Here is a 19,581-nt window from a genome sequence, read left to right as displayed (position 1 = left end):
TCAGGATCTACAGTGCATGACCATATCAGGTCTGAGAAGAGTGGTATCAATATTGACTTCTGAGTCCACAACCTTACAGGTACCATCAGAATGTCATTCAGCGTGGTAATTTATCGATAAAAAAAATGTGAATATTTTTCCGTCGATGGATGAAGCTTGGATATGGAAATTTTGGTATTGTGCCTACAGGTATGCATGTACCATAATAATGCGAAATCTGAAGCAGGTAAAAACCAATCACCATAAGATTCTCAATAATGACGTTTACCACTAACACGCTTAGAAAACATAAATACAGATTTCAATAATTTATGTAGAGAACAACTACAGGACATAACTCCTGATTTAAGACTTACATGGAACAGTTCGCATGTAGAGATTATCACGGATGGTTTGTTGTAAATCATGGTCTGTGGAACCCTTCTGGAATCTTGTGTTTAGGTAAAGCCGCAGGTCCACTGTAATCAATCCTGAAACAAGAATATCACATTGTAGAAATACTGCAAACAAGCAGTAAAGTGCATGGAGTCAAGAAGGTGAAGCATTTTACCAATTTAACTCTTGGGCAAATAAGGGTCATTTCACTGATCTGTGATTTGAAAAAAAATATTTATTATTTGAAAAAAAATATTTATTATTTACAAATGCAGGTCAGAAATTTTTCAGTCAAGTACCTTAAAATCTTGTGTATATTTTTCTCCATATGCTGTATTAGAAAACTTATTAATACATGAAGATCTACAAATATCTACTGCCATATCACAGTTTTAATATCACAAAAATGCATTCTTCGCTAAAATTACATGGATTAAAATGTGACAAAAATTACAAATGTGACCCTTTAAAGGCAATTAACATTGCTCTTATTTACATGAACATGTAACTTATAACCTTTGGTTTCTAAATATTGCTCAAAAAGAGATAATGGTTAGTTCAATATTTATTTATTTGAGTGATGTTTTATGCCATACTCAAGAATATTTCACTTATATGAGCAATACAGTGGAAGGAAACGAGGCAGGGCCAGGGGGGAACCTACGACCATCCGCAGGTTGTAGCCAGACGTTCCCTTGGGTTAATTCAATGAGTGACATTCTAAATTACATGTGCACGTATGTATTTATACAGCTTGTATCTAGAAAAAATGCCAAACATATTTACATTCTGATGCTCATAAACACAGAAATCTGACCCTTTTCCAGCAGTTTATCTACTGTTAGGGGAAACACCTGTTTTTCTACAGCTTTATACATGTAGACTTATGCCTCTCTCACCTCTGGGTCAAAGATACATGTACATGCTGGATGTTGTCTAATAACCCCAGTTCAGGGAGTATGGTGCAAGGGATGTCAGACTCAACATTCCAGACAATTTTATCATTACTTAAGTACCAGTAATTGTTTGCACAACTGACAACATGTCCATAAAGTTAATTTTGGAAATATTTTATTACACACTGGACAATAAACTTAAGTATGTACATTTGCACAAGTACATCCACTTTTAGAACAATCAGATATACATGTACATGTATGCTCATAAGGTTTTTTCCCCTTCAGCATCAAGAAATAATCCCATGAAGTTTTCATTCCAATTTAGGATATCTTACAGTACCAGCCCAAGACACCACACTTGTGAAATGATACAATCAATACAGTCAATATGACAACTACAGTCCTTATAATAAAAATCTAAGATGTAAAACATGTACATCTAATTTTTCAGTTTCTTCATTCACAATGTACACCATATAATACATCTGCCAGTAACCTTCTGTTTGCGACCTGTACATTTTAAGTCATCTGAAGTGCAAAAGGTGTACTCCACTGAGTCCATCAAATCCAAATCTTCACTCGTTGGTGATCATACAACCGTGGTGTCAATGCTATAGATCCCACACTATGATAATGACCAGTCACCACACGGAACTTGTCAGGAAATCGAGATCAAAATCTCATATTCAGACCACAACATCAAGTATACATAGGACTACATCAAATATTCATGTTCCCTGGTCATATAAAAATAAGCCAAAGATGAAGAGTGTAAACAACTGACTAAATCAGTTATCACACAGGCGACGCTGAAGAATTACCAGAAGAGTCAGGTAAACTGATCAGCAATTGTATTCCACTTCTACACATTTCTCTCTGATAACAAGTTACATCTATTCATTTACTTTCATATATCAGGGCATCTGAAGGTAAAATCAAAAGCACTAAAATATTTACTGTTCCCTTTTCTTGACAGACCTGTACAAAATCACCTACCACATATACATGTACTGTATTTTTTTAATAGACATGTTACTTTCCTTTTCAAGGACTTACCTCCCTTCATGGCAGGTGTTAAGTGACAATACAGAACACATGTACATGTACATACTGTTACTCCATTCGTAACAGATATTTTTTAGAATGAACGAAAAAGTAGTTTGTGCAAAAATGTACAATATCAGCATGATTACAAATAAGGTTGAGTACATAAATGGTTTTATTTTTAGTTCATCAATTCATTCATGTTCAGAAAATTATGCCAACCATTTGTAAACAATTATGTCATATAAAGGTATATTCTTCAATCTTCTTGCAAGTTTGTAATAAGTGCATATTTGGGCCTTCATATGCCAACCATTTGTAAACAGTTATGTCATATAAAGGTATATTCTTCAATCTTCTTGCAAGTTTGCAATAAGTTCATATTTGGGCCTTCATATGTTGTTATGTTGTTGCAGTAAGGATGCAGAACATATTTGTGCACCTAATATCTTGATTGCTTGATCCACGATGAACATGTATATTTTATAGGTTTGGCCACCTGATATCTTATTTGTACCTGTACATCAACTCCTCTTGTAAATTCTAATACACTTGAAACATGTGTGACCCATAACAGACTGTCGCTGTATAACAGTATTAGCGAAAAATTCATCGTTAAAGTACAATGAAATTACATGTAATAAATATGCTTCCGACTATAGTTTTCATAAATTTTGCTATATATGTTAAATCATAAAATTTAGTCAAAAACTTAACTGCTATATACCGTACAAGCAACTTCCATCAGCATACATGTAATAATTATGACATATGTATACACACCCAAATACCACTGTGATGGCATTATACACACTCTTGTAAGTTTTGTCATTCACAAACACTAATGTGTCAACGTCAATTTATTAACGTCAATGTCAGATTCCATAAAAATATTTTACCTCAACACGCTGATGACATTCACGTGAAATCTCATGCAGACAAGCAAACACTAACATTCAAGAGTGCTTGAGAAAGAGTAAACAATGCTTGATCTGCCTGATGTTCACAGGTGTTCCATTCTCAGTTGGTTCACAATGACAGTACAGGTTTGATACACCTACCTGTACCCATGTATATGTATTAGTCACCTATATGTGTAATATGAGCAATGGCCTCGCGTTGTTATAGTGAATGAACTTGGGTGCTGTTAGAACTTACAAGGATATTACAAAGATAGAACTTACAAAGAGCAGTATTTTAGTAGCTTGTAGGAAATTTTGTCCTTTTTATTTCTTTCTTCAAATATTCATTAGCAAAATATGCACCATACTGTATATAACTGAACAACAAATTGACAGTTATTCAGCTTTGTCTATTTTGCAAAATTTCTTCCAAATAATTTTGTACATTGTATTATGGGTAAAACTGCTTAGCCTGACTTGAAATTCCCAAAGACAAATGGTTCAGTAGAATTCATATTGCAATTCTACAATTTTTGTAACTGTAAAATGAATACTAAAGAATACAACATTAAAAATCCACATGCAATTTTGAGTTCTCTTTCAGAATTACATATACTCTTCGTCTGTTAAATGGTAGGCAGGAGTGGAGCTGTATGAATACCTACATATGCAGGTATCTTGACAAAACAATAGAGTTGAGGAAAGCAAGTAGCGTTTTACAAGCGCATTTGCCTGTCAAGTCAATTAGCTATTTTAGGTTCAAATTTGATCTTAGTGTACACCGACAGCTGATGAAAAGAGGTCAGGCCTTCAAATGACAGCTCTGCATTTTTTTGTTTGGTTCAGTACCTAAGAGGTTGTTTTCTAATTACTGAGCCTACATACGGAGAATTTACCAGGTAACTGTATGCTCGCAACTGAACGAAAAATCAGAGACTGATCAGCTGTTACACACAAGCACAAAGGTAGTACTGCTACAGGCAGCCATTGCATATTGATTTACTACTTAATATATATGCTCACTTCCTATTTAAGTCAGTAAATAACATCAGCTAATTCGGGACGTTTTTATTTCTCACATACACGTATACAAGTATTCAATAAACTGTGCCAGTGTTTTAGTACTTCCTTGGTAAAACCACTATCTGCCATTGACTTGTGGAGAGCAAGTCTTCTCAATGAGATGGTAATCTCCTGTAGTTCAAATCTGTTTTGAACAGGTAATCTTTTCATGTAAACATTAAAAGGCTGTTGTAGAACTGATCAGTTACCTTGCAGCAGAGATACATGTACAATGATCAAGCCCTGAAGGAGGAACTAAACTTGTAAATTTTCAGATTCCCATCATTACCAGCAGTACTAGCCCCAGGGAACTGTGCTGTTACACTAGATCAGTGTCACTACAAGAATGATGAATGCAAACATTAACATAATAAAGGTTCTCCTCCATTGGGTAACAGAAGACCGAAAGGGATGGACCAGTTGAAATACACACCTGTAATTGAAACTCTGGGTCATACTATCACCTGAGAACCTCTTAGAACTGCCTTAAACACATCATTCTATCAGTACCATAGTACATGTAAACTTTGCACAATTTATAAACAAATGTACATGTAAGTTTCAGAATATGCGCACATACATGTACTTCTGTAACATTATAGATTGTGCATCAAAAAACATACCACTACATGCACAAAATGTAGATCTATGTGTAACAAATAAATCAGTGACACTTATTTGATTATATTGCATAATAAAAACTACAGAAAATGTAATGGGATCCATGTGTGTCCAAATGTACATGTGTCTATATTAGTTAAATGTAACAGAAAAGACAACAAACTAAAGAATTACACTATAATATTTTTACCAGCATAGGCACCCCCCTTCTGGAGCCTCCTCCAAAAAATGAGAGACTGTCAAACTTTCACCTGTAACACATGTAACGTTATATGCAGGGACACACAGCTCTTTTGTCTGGTTTGTTTATATTCTCTTTCAACCGTATGTCTGCAAGGAAAGTCTAGAGCATGATTTCAGGTGGATATATGTGAATATATGTTGCATTGTACACATGTCCATCACATGTCATACACTGTACATGTACAGCGTGAAAGCCTTCTTCAAGTTCATGTACCTGAATCCAAATGCTCTCTATTTAACACTTCTACCCGGGGAATTGTGTATTGTGGATGTGAACAGAATTCATTCATGAAAACTGGCACTAAACACCTCTGGGATACAAATAGACAAACATATTTTATTTGCTTTAGATTTTGTAACATGTAGTTCATACTGTGGTCCAGATCTCAACAGTGAACCCTTGTACATGTATACAATCAGATTTAATACTGTACATGTACAATCCAGCTCCAAATACAGCTTTTTAATTTGAGCACACGTTTGGAATAAAATATTTTCGTATATCACAAAAAATGAACTTAAAGACTAATACACATATATACACCAAATTACAGTGACAAAATTACTCATACATCTTAGTACTGTTAAGTGTATATGACCACTGGGACTTTTTCCAAACGTTCACATTAAATTATCAGAAAATATTTCCATAGTTTTCTGTTTACAGGGATTGCTATAATTTGGGAATCTGTATCAAAATGCATGTGCATATACCTGCAATTTCAAACAGGTGATACAAGAACACAGTCCCAGAGTGAGAGACCAGGCCATATCGCTCTAATTCCACAGTACATGTACACAGACCAGATCATTATCTGAATAAGCAAAAGTACTATAATCTAGACACCAACTGGATCTTACAAGCACAACTGGATCTTACAAACACAACCGAATCTTATAAACATATCTGGATCTTACAAACACAACCGAATCTTATAAACATATCTGGATCTTACAAACACAACCGAATCTTATAAGCATATCTGGATCTTGCAAACCCAATGTGTCTGCCAAACAAAAACTGGGTCTGCCAAACACAACAGATATCCTTGAAAATACACTCTTACAGATTTTTTTCACTGCCTGTGTTTCCTTTAATCATATTATCTTTTTTCTTTCTAAATTTCTCTCCCAAACAAAGTACAAGTATATATATAATATTGGGTAAATGTATCCAAGACGTACAAGTACATGTGTATGACAATCATACAATTTTTCACCAAAAAATTGTGATTTGATGTGGAGGTTGTTGGAGCAATGAATTACATGTACATGGTAGAGGTCACAATGTGCCTAATAGATTTACCATCCAGCTCTGCTGTACATACATTTACATGCAGACACAGCCACCTGTTACATAGGTGTAAACCTTATTTTAAATGCACATGATGATGTGTGCCATATCCCTTGAGGGATCTTAAGTACATTGCTGTGGCATGAGACATCCAAGCACATGGACTGACTTGGCCATCGCACAACTTCCTCCATGAACACTTAGTCACTGGATTGTTATGTCTAACTAACTTTTGAACACAGGAACACACCAGGTGGATGTACAATGTATTCTTACACTGTGTGCAGTACATGTACCTGTAAATGTATCACAAACTTTGTCTATAGAAGTAAATAATTTTGTGAAGAGGACAAGACAAAATCAAAGGCTGACTGACCAACTCCTAATTCCTCAATGAGTTTTAATTCTTTAAGATAAATATTTTTAACTCCATTTGACTATATTTAATGCAACATAAATGTACTACAAAGAATACAAAGATGGTGTAACCTCAGTCACTATAGCATGCAATCAGATATAACGTGACCCAAACCTTGTCCCCAAAAATCAGTGGTATACTTTCATGTGAGAAGGCTTAGATTTCTAATGACAACAGTTAAAACTGCAAACAAGGATTTTCACCAAGAAGTATACATAAATAGCACATCATCATTTGCTTCATTTCCTACTGTTGCTTTGAGGATTTTTTGGTATTTTACGTGTAAGACTTTGAATATTATATGAGTATTAGCCAACAGAAAAGGAAAACTTAATAATGGACAAGGGTGAGATTGGTCACATTTCCTTTAGAGCAAGTTTGATTCCAAATGCATGTGTGATGTTGTTGTTGCAGCATTACTTCCATGTGAGAGTGGCTTCGTCAGTAATACAAAACACATATTGCTCAAAGCGTCAGGAATACCTCATGGAAGCCTTAATATTTGTACACTTTCTGTAAATGTCTACATCTCTTTCATCAGAATATGTAAAGGCTATAAAAGTGAGGTGTGAAACTACAAGGGGGTGAGATGTGGCTTACTGGCATCAAATGGGGACTCACCAAAACATGCGAGAATGGCTTCTTTCCTTCATTTAATACATTGACTCAGCATGACACACATTAAAAGTCTGATATTTTGAATCCAATGCATTTCCATAAGTTACTTCTGATACGAGTAGACCAGGATGAAGTGGATCCCAAATGCCTTATAGCTTTTTTTTACTTAAAAATAAAGAGGACGAAAACTACCTTAATTGAAATCAGCTTGTGGAAATGTGAACAAGCACAGAGTTCAGTAGATCAGCTCAGGAGCATGCTTGAAGGATTAGTGTCGAGATTTATTATTTACTCATAATTAGATACCCCTGAATTTACTGTTAAATTGAATGTAAAAAAAATATTGAAAAAGGGTACATTAATCTGAGTAATATGGCATTTAAAATCACTACATAATGAGGCTGGTTGTATGCATTTTTTCCCCCCAACATTTGGTATTCTCTGCCGAATTACATTGTACAAGTCCAACTTTTATGAGCTGTCAGCACTTCGCCATTTAATTCAGTGTTAAAAACAGCTACCAGTGTGACAACAAGCATATTAAATTTCTCGACGAAATGGACTGTGGTGTGAAAACAAGTTGTTGTAGAGCCCTGGATTGAGTTTTTTCAAGTTTCTAGACAATATTTCTCGTCAATATACAGCTGAAAGCTACAAGAAGATTAGAGCTGAATTTCCACAATGATACCTGTACACAGTAGTTAAAAATAATGTTAGGGCCAATATCCACATCGTACATGTATTTACATTGTACACCACTATAGGACGCTATAGGCTTAGCCTATTCTGACTTACTCGCACATAGGCATGAATTTAGAATCCCTCTGGGACCTTACAAGTCCGTATTGCTCATGAGGTTGGAAATGACTGCAATAAGATCAACAATAAGACCAAGTCTGGCCAGAGATCTGAGTGTGATGAATCAGAACTTCAGCATCGCCTACTGTGGGTTCAAAATGGTATGGCAAAATGATTCTGTGTAGCTAGAATCCACCTCGAAGATGACATCCTATGTATTCCCAAATTATTTAGGTCAACTAGACTTGTGTTGGCCATCTATGACGTCACCAGCTGAGTCGTACCCGCGACCACCTGGAGATTAGCTAGGGCAGTAAATCTATTGTTTTTGCTGGATTTAATTTAATTACAATGTTTTTAAGATGCTCTAGTGGTAACATACAGTTTAAATAGGTTATGATCTTCATTATTTGGACCAGTAGCTAAACCTGGACACTAATCCTTTAAGCAATACCACACTAAGCAGGACAGTCAAGAGTGTTAGTGTACCATAGAATATTTGTTGAATACTTAATTATAGGTAACAAAAATCTCACACGGATAAAACTTAGTGTGATGTGAAGATCATGACTCGCAAGATACACTGTACTGGATCCCAAGGTCATTTCGGTGAGGTATCCTTTAACGCACCCAGGAGCTTGTCTCAAACCGACGTAATATAGCAAGGCTACACTGTATATATATATGCTTTTTTTCACACCTGTGGACAGTGGGGCATGTGTGAAGGTGAGCAAAAAGGGGTCTTGTATCTCTTATCAAATAATCTGCATCAATGGTCAGTTCTCCTGTTAATGGAAGTTAGTTTGACCAACTAATTAAGCTCATTATCACTAGCCTGCCTGTAAAAAACTGTCATGCTATGGGTCTAAGCTCTGAATGTTTTTGCTATTAAGTGTGTACATGTATATGTGTGCATCTGGACACAGTGTAGGCACTACAAACCATGGAAAATCAGGTCACACTATATGTAAAATGGGGTAAAACAATGTAAGCAAAGTCAAACACTAGCGTGTGATGACAGCTTTACTTTCAAATATTAAACTAAAAGCCAAACAACATTTTCAGTATCAATATATATATGCTAGACCCTTGCAAGAGTTCATTTCAGCAAATACCATTCATATCACATACACCTAGCTTAGTCTTTATTCCCAACATGCTTAAGGGTAAAACAGTACAAATTTTATGTAATTTTTAGTATGATACATTGAAAACAGCACATATTGTTTACAACCACACTGCTACATTTCATGGGACACCTCAACTGCCATCAACACACACCTTACAGTTATATGCATATAATTTATGTTACATGTAGTGTGTTCATATTAAGTATGGTACATTACTTCAAGTAATTCAATGGGAACGTACATAAGGGCATTCAAACACTTCATGTATGATTCACGTACATGTACATACATCAGTCCTCCTACTTAGTGAGAACCTATAGCAGCATATTCAAAAGGGCGGGATATGTCATTACCTGCGCAGACATGCCCCACCAACAGAGACAGTACAATGCTATACACAGGAGTATTCAAAAGGGGTCACTCTGAGGCTTACAACCTAGAGTACCTGTCCAGCTTGCAAATCATGACTGCCACAACTGTATCCAGAGTGTAGTACTATGGGCTACTCTTAGTTATAAACTGTCACCATTGAGCAGAGCCGGTTCTTAAGATACTGCCAAATCTATCTTTATCTTCTACCTGATGGCCTGGAAAGGTCTTTGTGCTGATTTTTACCTGGGAGGTTCCAAAGTGGGGGGCTTGCAGCATTATCTGATATATACCATTCATGTACATGTGAACAGTTATGTTTCATTAACAGACAGTAAGAACAAATGTATATGTATGGAGAAGACATGCAATTAAAGATTTCACATTACCAAACAAGTGATGAAAGCACAATCTATTGAATTCAAACAAACTTCATCCAGGCAATTTTGTGTTCTGTGCAAACCAAATGAATGCTTGACAATCTACATACACATCAATCTCAAGGCCTTACCAACAAGCTTATCAATAGTTCTTGAAAATGTTTACGCAAATGCTTTAAGAATAATACTAGCAACTAGTTCATATTTGTTATTAAGTATGATGCAAAGTTCTTTTTCTAACACAAGCACAGCTTTGTAAGGTAATGCAGTCAATGCACTTTGAGTGAGTGAGTGAGTGCTTGGGGTTTAGTCAATGCACTTTGAAGACATAACAGAAGTGCAAAAAAGTTGGCCATCTGGATAAATGTAATAATATTATTAACTTTTCAACAACTTTTTATACTCAAATAAGGTAAATAATTACAAGGGGAATTGACAACAAAGTGAGCAGAGACAATAAAGGTGCTAATGTAGGTCAAGATGAGCTGGGGATAGAGTCGTAAGAGGAGGAAGCCTTGTACCTGGGCTGGCCTGCAGCCAGACACGGGGCTATTTTCAGAGGCAACCCATCAGAGATTTCTGGGCCAAGTCTACAAAAACAAACAGTCGGGACAAGTAACAAAATGAGCAGGCTATACAATTACAACAACCTGTTCATTTCATTCTACATGTAAGTGAAAACTACTAGGACAATACTATAGCTGTAGTTCATGTATGTGTATGTATACATGATGACCTATCTGTGTGTTCACAAGAACAGGAGAAAATCTGATATTTAAATAATCATGATGTTTCACTATACATGTATAAAATGTTACAATAACTCTCTTTAATTGGAAAGCCTTGCATTTTTCAGGCTGTCATTAATAGAAGTTACTAGAGCTTCCAGCAAAGTGCAGCTGAACTACATATGGCTAAAGGGCGATTCTGTGCGAAAAGGTCTTTTACCGTATATGACAAGTTATACAATATGACTAAATTCTGCTCCATTGTATTAAAGAATGCTATTAAATCTGTTTCATAAAATATAATTTAAAATTAACATACAACAACAGATATGTACATACAATGTACAATGACCATCATCTAAATCTGTGGCTTATTTCCAATATACTCCGAAATAAAATGCAAACATTCTTAAATCTCACACAGAATGTCGAGTAGTGTATGACATAGATGTGCCGATATGTCATAACAAATGTAATTTGTAACACTCACAAAATTCTCAGACATAAAAATGCTGTAGGCAAGAACATTTAAAATCATGCTTTTAACAATTCACATGGTAAGAATCTTTTCATGTTTGTGCAAGGTGTTTTTCATAAGATCTACACACTGCAATAAATACTATGACAAAAAGTATCATCAAAACAGAGGTCTGACCCACATGTAAATTTGTATGTCCAACTGGACTAACAGGAAGTGTGACGTCAATCCAGCCAAATTTGACATGAAGTCCAATTTATTTTAGGTGAATTTAGCTTGTCTAGCAAGTTTATCTTCACCTTCAGGACTTAAATTTGAAAGATTTGGCAATGGACTAGTATATACGTTTTTACTTATTTTCTCACCTGAAACAAACTTCTAATCTGCTTTAAACCAACAACGTTCACGAGAGTTTCAAGTTGGAACTCTTCTGTCACTTAAACTAAACACACTCATCCTGTATCATGTGACTCGTGAAAAATGTTAGGCAACCTTTGCTGGCATTAATTAACTGATCGCTTGTCTCACCATGTTCCAGAGGCACAAATGACTCTTCTCTCCTTTAGAAACTTCTCAAGTCCACAAACATTGACCTCTTCAATTTTCTCCATCATTTGTCTACTCTCAATAACTTTTTGGCATTTTTTTTCAAATGCCCATGTTATAGTACAACATCCCGCAATAGTTGCCTGACAGTTTCGGAAGGTCACATGATACAGTAGGAATTTCCCATCAGCAATTAAAGAGTGCGAATTTGAAACTTCCCTATTGTGCTACATACATGTGTATATCATGTCTAATTGTGAGGATGTCCATCTCCCAATCTGATTTACACTGTGCTGTCACCAGTCAGGGCAGAGATAACATTAAAGGGTCATCACCCATGATAACTAACCCAGTTCCCACCTTAGAGGCTCTCTTCAAAACACAGGTGTGGAATAGTAAAATATAGGTCAAATAGTAAAGTATAATTTTAGCAGCAATTTGAAAGAATAATCATGATTTCAAAGACGATAGTTAATTGTTCTAAAATATTATAACATCCATATCAGATGAACATTTCTCTGATATACAAAATCGGGCACTATGTCTGCTGTCAAATTTGTTAAGGATAAATTAAAATTGTTGCATTCAAGTTCCAAAAAGAAATGTGGAGAAAATACCACACCTTCTTTTCATATATTCAAATAAAAATGGAAGTAATGTGGATAGTTCATGTTCACAAACTAACTACTTTGTCAGGTATGCAAATATTTATAAGTTTAGAACTCCAACGAACTGAGGGGTAGAAACATTTAATTTGAACTCTCGTGGTGGGGTAATTTTCAACCAAGGCAGATGCAAGTTTGATTTTATACCAGTTGACAAAAGGCATACTTTAATGAAGCAACCATTTCATTGATAAGAAGAAGAAAAAACTAAACAACTATTCATTTCATATGTAAGTTAACCTTCATAGTAAATCTGATATTTGGCAGGAATATAAGCGTGCAACCTACTGCAGCAAATTTAAAGTAACTTTAATAAGGTTAGTTTTAAGACATGTAGGAGCAAATGTACATGATCAGTACACATTGAGTGAGTGCTTGGGGTTTAACGTCGTACCAGTACACATTGATAAAAGTGTCCTATCTATAATATTGTTATATGGGTAAATGACATTCACAACTGTTAAGTAAATGTATAGAAGGTCTGCAAGTACATCTATCAAACATATAAGAAATCTACTTCTATATAAAGTGATCCCTTAACATAATAATATATATACATGTACATGTACATGTACCACCAAAGAAGGTACGTGCAGGGCCCAAGGCTATGTGTGGTCATATGAATCCATGCTTAAAATGCTACACTAATACGTTGGGCTACAAAGGTAGAAAAAAGTTGGAAAAGTAATATAGTAGCTAGAAAAAACGAATATAGTGACATTCTTGAGAACAATATATCCTGTAGTTGTACCCTCTGGTTATTGTTTCTATTCTTCACCACATCGTACTGGGCACAAGTCTGGTATTATTCATCAGCATGGCCACTGTATTACAGTTTGTGCAGCCACTTCAGTACTTAGTTACATGTGCATACACGTGTATTAAAATATGTACAATACAGTACGCATTATGTACACTATTCTAACTCTACCTGTACTACACACTGACATCTATGACACAATGTTTACCACATGTAGCATGTGACTATCTACATGTGTCTGTAAATGTTAGTGTCTGTAAATTTCAAATGGGTGCTGCCAGAATGTCTACTGGCACATGCAGATCATGTCAGAGTGTCTACTGTATGTGCACGTACACACGTATATCAGAGTGTCTACTGTATGTACACGTACACACGTATGTCAGTGTCTACTGTATGTACATGTACACACGTATGTCAGAGTGTCTACTGTATTTACACATACACACGTCAGTGTCTACTGTATGTACACATACACACGTATGTTAGAGTGTCTACTGTATGTACATGTACACACGTATCTCAGAGTGTCTACTATATGTACATGTACACACGCATGTTAGAGTGTCTACTGTATGTACATGTACACACGTATCTCAGAGTGTCTATTCTATGTACATGTACACATGTCAGATTGCCTACTACATGTACGTGCGTATGTCAGAGTGTCTACTGAATGTACATGTGCCCACGTTTGTCACGGTGCCTACTATATGTGCACATGAATTTCAGTGACCACTGTATGCACATGACGTGCACACATGTCTCTCTTGTATGTACATGACTTGCACATCTATGTGCTATGAATGTCAGAGTGTCAATGTCTACATGTGCGAGTCCAAATATGATTTATTTATTTATTTGATTGGTGTTTTACGCCGTACTCAAGAATATTTCACATATACGACGATGGCCAGCATTATGGTGGGAGGAAACCGGGCAAAGCCCGGGGGAAACCCACGACCATCCGCAGGTTGCTGTCGGACCTTCCCACTTACGGCCGGAGAGGAAGCCAGCAAGAGCTGGACTTGAATTCACAGCGACCGCATTGGTGAGAGGCTTCTGGGTCATTAAGCTGCGCTAGTGTGCTAACCGACTGAGCTCCAAATATGAAAGTGTTTGTCTATTCATGACTCAGTGTCTACTCTTACACATGATACTGCTGGCAGAATGTCTACTAGTAAATTTGTCTTTGTCCAGTCCATGTTAGATGATCCACTGATGTCGCTCTAAGGCAGTGTGTCTACACATATCCAGGAGTACAAATTACAGCACAAATTACACTGTTACAGTCTGTACACATGACTTGTCTGCAGAAATGTCTGCTCAGTGCTGACATATGTCAGAGCATATGTATACCAATAATAAACAGACAGCTGATCATTTGGCATTGTTAATGCAACATTTTAGTCACTTGTAACCTATTTAGTTTTCATGTAATGTGACGTCAATACATTATACCTATGCAATGAATGTACCCAGATGTACTCCATGACCAAGTTACGTATTCTTTTTTAAACTATTCCACTAGTTCTATTGATTTGGATAGAAAAATTTACTTAATTTGGGAGGTAAGATGGTATCCTACTTCAAAAAAAGGTCAATTTAATCACCAAGTGTGATAATGTATTTCATAAACAAAAAACTTCTAATCTGCCTCTAAAAAGAACATTAATGAGTGGAAACTTTGGATCAACTACAGCATCTTACACCCTCTACAGCAGCAAATAGGACTTGTTTTGTGACATTGGTTTCATACCTTGGGCCAGCTTATTCAAGAGTGTACCAAAAGGTAAGCCAGGCTTGGTCTAATACAAAATCAAACTAATACAAAAACTAAAGTTAAAACCTATCTTAACAACTTTTAATGCACTTTTAAACTAATGGGTCCTGACCACAATTATCAAAATATATGGATTAAAAGGTTACATGCTCCTGTTTAGATACACAATGCATGTAACCAAACCATTGTTGGTGTGGACCATGGTCTTGCTCTAGTGGATCTAGGTGATGGACTTTCAATTTCTATGCTGCATGAGGTGCAAGCTCTAACTTGGACAGGAAATTTGTAAATTCCCTCACCTCTCACTGCTTATGGGGAGTAAAAGGCAGCTGGTGGTTGACATTGCTCATGCAAACGTTGGCACAGTTTCTTCAAGACCAACTGTCTTCCACCAATACAAACCAGCACATAACTTATTGCTGTGTGACAGAGAAATATCCAACCCTTGTTTTGAAGAGTCCTTAAGTTAACACTTAGTTAGTACTGGTCAGACTGCCTAATTGCAGGCTTACAATATGGTATGCATATCTGTACGTCACATGTAGTAAAGTTCATCCATAGCTGGCCAAAGCTTGGTGGTTTAAATCAGGGACTTTGGTTTTCTTCACCCATGTAACTACACACTTTTGTACAGGTCAAAAATTCTTCAGCAAGGCATTAAACAACAAATAAATAAATTACATCTTCCAAAATTTAATACTTGTAAGCCTTCTTCACTTATCTAACTACATGTATAAAGGAAGAAATCTGGCATGTATGTACATGTATATATTCTAATTCATGTCCTTCAATTTCTTTTGCAACTGTTAACCTGATTCACTTCAGACTTACAAGTGGTGCTTATACACAGAACAACAAGAAGTAGTGTGATGGTCAAGTACACAAAACACTGTGTGTTGTATGTGCAAATTATGCCATGATGACATCAAATTTTTTTTGGTTATATGCACACTTTCCTTAGCTGTGAAATGAAGACTGTAAAATGAAGTGGATGTCACTGAGAAGCATGCCATATATCTTGTGAGGTAGAAAGGAATTATTTTCAAAGGGCACTGCACTACTTCAAGCAACTGCAAAAACTGTACGATTCCAAAGCCTCATTATAACGTACATGTACACTGAGGCTACCATTTAAAAAATTTGTGCTTTAAGCACAACTCAACTGACCTTCAAAAAATCCAAAAAGAAGCCTTAGCTTTTATACTGATATTTTCACATAAGTTGTTTTCCCCCCTTTCTCTCGGTGCATGGTCATTGGATTAAAGACCATATCTTTTTCAGAATAAAAAAAAAAAAATGCTCATACTGACCTATATGTACATGTATTCTATTGTTTTTTGACAGGGTCTGTTCGCACCAAGCAAAGAATTTTTGAAGCATGGCCTGATACACCTGTTGCTAAGCATCCATTCACGAGTTGAAACTGCGCTGACACAATATGAAGAATCACATTCCAGAAGGGTGTTATGATGGTTTATATTATATAATAACACAGCAAGCTTAAGATCCAGCTTTCATATGTTTTCAACCCAAGATTGTAAATCAGTATGGATTAGAGTATTCCACATATACAGGCCTTATAGAAAATCTCTGTCTCAAACCAACATAAATTCGAAGGTCTGATAAGATGAAACAGTCTAAGTCTACAAATGGCGTTAGTTTCCTATTACCACATAAACCAGCTGAGAGGGCAGTTTCCATTCCAAGGTAATTCAATACCAATCAGGCTTGACATGTATCAGGTTCAATACAAGAACATCTGAACTTTCACAAAGATACATCATGGATTACAATGTGCTTTCAATGCCACTTGAGAACCACTTGCCGAGTAAAACAACTTGAGCCCTTGTGGATATCAGCCTTTACATAAGGTTTCTGAGCAGTTTATACTGCCAAACAAGACTACAATGAAATGATCCTATTTACTTACAGGTATTTGTTTCACTCCATCTGTACTTCAAATTTTAAACGCAGCAGGAAGACACTTAGTATGGAGCCATACTAAGGAGGCTCTCTCTCTTATGGGCTGTTTTACACATAATCTACCAACATTATATATTACCACATACACATGTACAAATATTATATGTACACATACATATTCCATATACCATCAATATAGGGTTCATGCCTTTTCTGACATATCAGGTACTTCATTATTCAATGAAATTAGAACCAAAAACTAGCCAAGCATCAATCTGTCACAGTTAAGTTATTCATGGTACCCTCAAGTTTTCACATACATGTACGAATAGGTCTCTTGTGGGGTCTTTCTTGGGTAACTGGTATGAACTAGTAAGCTTTTAAGCCCAGTTTTCATTTCAGGAGTCACACAAGTTCAAACAGATATGTACGAGGCAGGATGGGGGCTTTTGTGTAGTAACACAGCTAAAAGAGTTGATTTCACGGAAGCTGCTAAGGGTGCTGATGGACTGACAGGACTGGCTGTGCAAGATGTATATTCAGTTTAGCATGTAGCATACAATATCGCCTTTTAGCTGCATTAGTCTGAGAGATCCCCCACCTTGTCTTGTCCATATCAGCGTGAATTTGCGGGACTCCTGATGTGCCAACTCAGCTTATACTAGCAGTGCCTTGACCTTACAATACATAGTCAAACAATGAAACCTGTTGATAAAAGCCATTTCTGGAGAGCTTAAAAGTGTATTTTAACAGTTTATTGTTCATGGTGTTGCACTGATATTAGTGCAAAAACCTACAATATTTTCACAGAATATAAATGATTATTAATGGACACCTCAGGCATGTTCTTCAGTTATCTTTGCTCTCTTATGTGGTTAGTTGTGAGCTTTGTGCATCAGTTACAAGAATGTGAAAGTTGCTGCTCCGCAATATTAAGCCATGAAGAAATGTTGTGTAAGAGTAAATTACAATAGTTCGGGTGTACTATTTTGACCTAAGGTGCCCAGTCCTGTATTATAGTGCACAATAAGTAGGTTTCAAAAGTTTTATTTTCAACATGTTTCAATACAATTTAAGTTTACCTGCTTTTGAACATATAGCACAAGACAACACAACAGCTAATGTCTTGGCCCCACAGGAGCCTACTTTTTGTGAAACTGGAAATAATACCTAATTTTATTTGTATAGTATGTGAGTTTTTGCAGACTAGGCAATATTCAGCTCACCTGGTTTGATGGTTTTGATCATCACTGGGGCCCATTCTGACTGACTTGACGCAGCCAAAATAGTGGCATCTCTGTGGGTATATCCAGCCACTTTCTGTCCTTGAATCTCCAGAATAACTTCATCCGGGTGTAACTTCCGCTGTGATATCGAACCTTTATCGTGTCTTACTTCACCGATGTAGACGAACTGACCATTATCGGCTCCCCCCTTCAGTACGACGTTTAAACCCTCATCCGGCAAAGCCGAAACCACTGTCTCTTGCACTCGACCGCTCCAGTGCTTCCCATCACGCTTCGGCTTTAGTGGTGGGGGAGGCTTCGTCCTGCGGTTTTATTTCGAAGCATAATGAGTTGATTTACGTATATCCAGACTTAAGATCGCAACATACCTTACTATACAGTACGGGCATGTTTCGTGAAGGCCGGAAACCTTCTGATTTCAAGAAGATCTACGTCGATTCACAGGTACCTTGATGGGAAGGGTCAGAGCAACTTGCACCCGCCCATTTTGCCGAGCTCGAACAACAGTCTCTCCTACCTTTATCATCCAAACTGCAACGACATCTCCCTGTTATCATCATACAGGACCGACGGGGAATTAAAGTCCGGCCATTTTCCTTTCACTCAATTTGTAAATTTAAATAAAAACACAACAAACATTAACGACTAATTCAAAATGGTGTTCCCCAACCATCTATAGTACGCATGCGCACGAGCACCTGTGTATCGCAAAATGAATCGCGTACATGTCCGTAAAACTAGGCCAATTTGTCCTGTCGATGGGGCTCAAGTGGAGGTGGTCGATACACAGACTTATTGATCATTTTCACTTGGCCATGTCTTTACAAAGTAATTCTCCGCAACTGCCAAAGCAACGATTATTGGGTGAAGTGCATAAACAATTTTTTACCCTGATTTTCCAATCTGAAATTGCCCAAAATAAAAGACGCTTATTTTCTCATGCAGTATGCTGCACACAGCCTAAGCTAAGCATATAGGCCTAGGCCTTCGTTAATCTTTTTCTGTATTAAGTTTTCTCCTTTACGAAAAACGATTTTGTGATGAAAATATCAAACTTTGACAAAAAAATAAGTAAGTAGGCTTATTATTTATGCTTCTAATGCAAAGGAAAATTTGAATTTTTTATAAATATCCTTTTAACGATATATAATAACCATTACCCGTGTAATGGACGGAGAAACATCAAAATGGTGTGCATCGGCATACGAAACCTGGGACCAGCGTAAAACTAATTTTCCTATGAAAATATAACAAAATAAATGACAATATATGCATGTATCTACATATATAAGTTAATA

At 36.4% G+C, this 19,581-nt stretch overlaps 1 protein-coding gene across 1 annotated transcript in view; it reads right to left on the bottom strand.

Annotated features, from left to right (window-relative positions):
- The window catches only part of LOC135470985 (membrane-associated guanylate kinase, WW and PDZ domain-containing protein 1-like), a 77,346-nt gene that overhangs the window by 57,077 nt on the left and 688 nt on the right, over nucleotides 1-19,581 (bottom strand). Inside the window, exons 2-3 of the mRNA XM_064750034.1 lie at nucleotides 18,263-18,585; nucleotides 357-470 (exon numbers count right to left, since the gene is read on the bottom strand). Of these exons, the coding sequence (XP_064606104.1) occupies nucleotides 357-470; nucleotides 18,263-18,585 (437 nt within the window). The remainder of the gene's footprint in view (nucleotides 1-356; nucleotides 471-18,262; nucleotides 18,586-19,581) is intronic.

Source organism: Liolophura sinensis, chromosome 7 (genome assembly GCF_032854445.1).
Source record: "Liolophura sinensis isolate JHLJ2023 chromosome 7, CUHK_Ljap_v2, whole genome shotgun sequence".
In the NCBI taxonomy this organism is placed as follows: Eukaryota; Metazoa; Mollusca; class Polyplacophora; order Chitonida; family Chitonidae; genus Liolophura; species Liolophura sinensis.
Note: the sequence above shows the minus strand (reverse complement) of the source record. Positions and strands in the feature narration are given on the sequence as shown.